Raw genomic sequence first — 5,333 nt, forward strand, 5'->3', positions numbered from 1 at the left:
TATTCTGTAATTTTATCTATTATATTTGATAATGTATTATATAATTATGTTTTATAATACTCCTATGTAATGTTATGAAACCCTTTGGAGAAGTGCCTGTGCCTAACTGCAGCTGCTATCGATTTGAATTTCAATGTGTTTGCGCCAAAAAGGAAAATAAAGTAGAGCGAGTTGAAGAAGGCGTAAGCCGAAAGCTCCTCGGAATTATCAGGCCTTTTTCTTACGATTTTGGATATTAACTATGAGAGTACGGTTACTTTACTTGATTATATGTTTAAGCATGTCTCTCAAAACAGTGCTAACAGCAATTCAGACTAAAATAATCATGCCTCGCACGTTCTGTGATATTTGAGATACATGAACATCGGCCCCGCAATGTAACCGTTTATTTGAACAAATAAGATGTCCTTTGATAGCACAAACGATAGGTAGCGATCGCAAGTGAACGCGAGCATGCAGCGTTTGTGAAACGAGTGAGGAACATAACAACAATACAGCACTGATTACAACAGATGAGCGAGGAGAGTGTAGGTAGAGCGAGGTAAACACCATTCCAGCGAGACGAACACCATTCCGCTGAAATACTGGCTCACGTGGATGAACGCTTGGCATAAGATGGCAAAGGTTATTAATAGAGGAAAAGACATCCGCAGCCTCCACCCATCTGATCAAATTAAGACACAAGCGTGACACGGACAGCCTGAGGGTTAGCCCTGCTTTTCAATCACAGATTGACACTATAAGAGATTGATTTCTTATAGATTGACACTATCAAAACGCGGTGAGGTCTAATAGAGCAAAACAACTTGAATATTCACATAGCCTGCACAAATGCACATAAAGCCTCTCAGATACCTAGCTAGATTATGTCAAACACATACATTAGCTGTTTCGAAAAGTTCTCCGCCTCGGCACCCTTTTTGAACTCGTCTTTCGCCGTGTTGCGGATGCTGGCGTGGACCTGCTGATCCTGGTTGGCCAGCCGATAGATGCCCCGGAGGAATAGGTACCGCCAGTAGTCGCGCCAGCCCAGCGACCGGTACGCGTCGGCGGTCTCCACCTCCAGCACATCGTGCAGCAGATAGTAGCGCCACACGCTGTAGCGGCACATGGAGAACACCTCCCCGAGGCCGTCGTACAGCGCCAGACTCATGGCCTCCCAGTCGTCCTGCGGCCGCTCCAGCTGCGGCACCAGGTACTGCCGCTCCACCAGCCGCATCAGCGCGCGCACCTGCTCCAGAGAGCCGGCGCACAGGTTGTGCCGCTCGGCCACCCCGAGCCGGTGTCCGATGCTGCGCCACAGGTGCACGAAACTCTCCAGGTCGTCATCGCTCAGATGGCCGAGCCCGAACTTGTCCGGGTGGAGCACGATCAGGCCCACGAAGAACCACTGCGTGGCGGCCATCCCGCGCTGCGAGATCACCGGACCCGGACAGAAACCGCCGCGCTCGGAGGCCCTGACCTCCTCCTCCTCAGCCTCCACTGGGGACTCCTCCGCAGCCTCGCCGCCGCCGCTGCCCTCCTCTGGAGCGGGCGCCAGTCCGCAGGTACGCACCTTGGGCGGTAGCTGGCCCGGGTGGGCGATCCGCGACAGGTCGCGGGCGCTGAGCAGCGAGCCCACGGCCCGGTGCATGCCGCGCACTATGTCGGCGCTGCGGTACGCCGGGTCGCCGGGCTTCCAGATGTCGCCCAGCGCCCAGGTGTGCACGTGCAGGGCCGTCTCCAGGTAGCGGCGCCGGGCGCGCGGCGCTGTGTCCGACCGTCCCGTATACAGCAGCGGCTTGGTGTTCTCAAAGAAGGTGAACGACAGGAAGAGCGACATCACCTGGGCGTTGTTCATCAGCGGCCAGTACTGCAGGTGCAGCTCGCGGGCACGCGCCAGCTTCTTGGCGTCCAGCCAGTCCGGCGGCGTCTCGTTGTTGACGTCTCCGTCCTCAGAGTCGCCGGCGAGGAACCGCGAGAACCTCAGCTCGGCCCACATCTCGGCCTCGGGCGGCGGCGGCGCTCTGCGGGGCTCCCCGGACGAGCACGAGGACAGGATGCAGCGCAGCAGGCCCCAGGCGGTGGCCAGACTGCTGAACGAAGAAGGTGACGTGCTCACCACGTCAGGGACCTCCATTGCGGGAGACAATGGATAGAGCTGTCACAGGGCCGGGACACAATCTGCAGTAAAAGTAACGTCAAGGGCAAATAATCAGAAATGGAATGAAGTCTAAGATGAGGACAATGTCGGGGGTAAATCTGACGGTGTAAATTCACTCGATTGCAGACAGAAACAGCAGCAGCAGCAGTAGCAGCAGCAGCAGCAGCAGCAGACAGCAGTAATGCAGCGGCAGCAAGATCAGCAGACGAAAGCAGTACCAGCAGCAGAGAGCAGCAGACAATAGCAACAGCGGCAGTCAGACAGCGGCAGCAGCAGCAGCAGCAGCAGCCGCAGCGGTGGCGCCGGAAGTCACTGCCACCCCCTGACCGGCGCCGGAACCACTGCCGCCCCCCTCCACCAGCCGGCCGGGTCACTGATCGACTGAGTCCCCCAGCGGTGACGACTGATCCCCGCACTGCAGCGCCGGCCAGACCCGGTCAGAGCCGGCCAGACCGGCCGATTCTACCAGTTTTTGAGCGCCGACTGGTTCCGGAGGGGGCCGGAAACCAGGATATAGTATGTGTGCCGTCATTACTAGCCTAGGCGTGTACTGACCACTACCGTTATGTACCGCTGAATAGCAGCACGGCGGGAATTTGTTATTTACTGAGAGACATAAGAACTATAACTCTGTTGTACCGTAGTTATGCATGTGTACAAGCAAACAATGTATGCCTCATGTGAGGAGAAAAAACACAGAACTAAGCGTTGAGGACTGATGTAAACTCTTTTGAACTGGTCTATGCCAAAAGCCCCTAAACAAATGCACCAGAAAAATTTAGGCACTTAGGTACATCTCTACATAGCCATAGCACAAATGTTTGCAATGTCGCTCGACTTTGAAACCTCTGCGCACTTAACCCTATTCCTGGCGGGCTCCGCCGGGACAAGAAACTGGCGGGGGGGGGGGCCGATTCGGCCCCCCCTGAGATCTCGAGAACGAAGCAAGATAGCGACAAGCGGTAAACGGCATCGGATACGCACGGCCAAGATCTACAATTTTTACTAAGGTCATTTTCAGGTCAGGTCAAAGATGACGTCACAGGGGTCGAAAAAGTCAAAATGGCGGCGCTAGATATAGAGAGAGTTTTTCTCGAATAACTTTCGAATTAGTCAAGATAGGAACAAACTAAGGGCATCATCGTGATCCTCTCGTCAATCCGCATCGAATGATATATATGTTGACCTCGAAAGGTCAAGGTCAAAGGTTGACCTCAGGGATATATATGTTGACCTCGAAAGGTCAAGGTCAAAGGTTGACCTCAGGTCACGTGACCTCGAGGTCATCATGTATATCATTCGATGCGTCTTGACGAGCTGAACACAATGAGACCATCCACGCGTCTGTATCTTGTTCCTGTACGGAGTTATTGGCCAAAAACCTTTGGTGACCTTTGATGACGTCACATGACCTCACAGCTGCCCAACAGCAAAACAGACCTCAAGATAGTGAAGGTTGATCGTATATGAAGTCATGTATGGTATATGGGGCCATTCCGACCCGTTTTAGTGGTAAAAACAGGGAGTTGATTTTTCCCCCATTGACTTATAATGGGGAGGTCGCGAAATTGACCTGACCTTAGGTCACCGATATCAAAATTCCGAGATATACAAATTGCACATACTGGTACCCTAACTAAACCCTGAAGAGAAGAAATTGATCGGTCAAAAACTCTAGCTCTGGCGTGATTGCAAACTTTTCTGAGGTAGGGTCACCAAACCGCCTCTGGTGACCTGACCTGAGGTCAGATCAACTCAAAATTTTCAGACATGTTGCGTAGAAGCCTTTTAGGAAAAGTCAGAAAATTTGAGCTTCCTAGCTCAACGCGTTTGGGAGAAATAACCAAAAAACCTCAGGGGGGGGGCTCCTGAGGCCCCCCCCGCCAGGAATAGGGTTAACACACGTGCTGTGGAGTCGGAGTCGGAGTTGGAGTCGGTCGGAGTCGAAAGTTCTTCCCGGAGTTGGAGTCGGAGTCGGAGCCGCCCAAGTCTTACCGACTCCGACTCCGGAGTCGGAGTTAATGCTGCATGGCTCAACGTCATGCACTGAATCTGTTTGTTTGACGATACTGCGCTCGAAATTAGATTTTGTCGAGTTTTTTTTTGCTGTCTTGAACGAACGTCTTCAGCGAGAGAAGCAGAAGACAGTGAATTCCCCAGAACCTGCTTTTTAATTGTGTATTAGAAGCCTTGGAATGCACTAGGTATCGTTTCAGGCAAGGTAAAAACATCTCCGTTATGAACTTCAATACCTATCTTGATATGTATTTTTCAATAGAACCGTCCGGAGTCGGAAACGATTTTTGAAGCCGATATCGGAGTCGGAGTCGGAGTCACCCTAACATCCATCGAATCCGCAGCCCTGCTTAGCACTGCACCAATATGTTTATTTAGTACTCTGCCAGCTGGAAGCTAAGCGTTTCCACTTGGCTATAGCACGAAACTTGCCTGTTGTTACCACGCTGAACGTTAACCCGCGCCCCGTTGGGCTCTGCCGAGCAACGCGCCCCGTTGGGGGGGGGGCCATTTTGGCCCCCCCTAAGATCTCGAGAACCACGCAACGTAGCGACAAGCGGCAAACGGTGTTGGATAGCCCTATCAGGGAACTACCTTGTGACCCAATTTTATTGACCTAGGTCAAACCGATGACGTCACAGGTCAGGTCAAAGGTCCAATTTTCACCGTTTACAGGCATTTCAAGAAATGCGTTGTAAAATCGAGTAAAATGCATTTCATTGAAAATCATCGATGGGGAAATGTTCTTCAAACACATATTTTGCTAGTTGAGGTCACTGATACCAGGTCAGGTCACTGAGGTCAGGTCACTGGGGGGTCACAATATGAAAGTGTCGTGTGATACATGTTTTATGGTCCATTTTACATGACAAATGCGATTATGTGGGTCAGGCAGCCTTTGGGGCCAGCTTAGGTCACGTTTTGGTCAAGGTCAGGTCAAGGTCAGGTCAAGGTCAGGTCAAATAAGGTCAAATTTCAAAGTTGATATTTTTGCATAAAATGGGTATCGAATCGATGCAGCTCGTCACGGGGAGTTCAATGGTGGTCTTTGTTTTGCCGTACGAGGTCTAGAATCGCTAAAAATTGAGTTCAAAAATTTGACGTCATCATTTTTGAACAGTTTTTTCGCTATAACTTGGCCAAAAACGAGATATCGATCTGAAATTTGGTATGT

General features: G+C 51.5%; 1 protein-coding gene across 1 annotated transcript; it reads right to left on the reverse strand.

Annotated features, from left to right (window-relative positions):
* Positions 1–369: 369 nt before the first annotated feature.
* LOC122382309 lies at positions 370–2,531 on the reverse strand. Its single transcript, XM_043367486.1, has one exon. The coding sequence runs from the start codon at positions 2,117–2,119 to the stop codon at positions 860–862; it is 1,260 nt and encodes a 419-aa protein (XP_043223421.1). The 5' UTR covers positions 2,120–2,531; the 3' UTR covers positions 370–859.
* Positions 2,532–5,333: the final 2,802 nt, after the last annotated feature.

Source organism: Amphibalanus amphitrite, unplaced genomic scaffold (genome assembly GCF_019059575.1).
Source record: "Amphibalanus amphitrite isolate SeventyFive unplaced genomic scaffold, NRLGWU_Aamphi_draft 000137F_arrow, whole genome shotgun sequence".
NCBI lineage: Eukaryota > Metazoa > Arthropoda > Thecostraca > Balanomorpha > Balanidae > Amphibalanus > Amphibalanus amphitrite.

Bases quoted from the DNA above. Each gene is read 5' to 3' on its own strand.
- LOC122382309 (XM_043367486.1), bottom strand. From the start codon at position 2,119: ATGGAGGTCCCTGACGTGGTGAGCACGTCACCTTCTTCGTTCAGCAGT.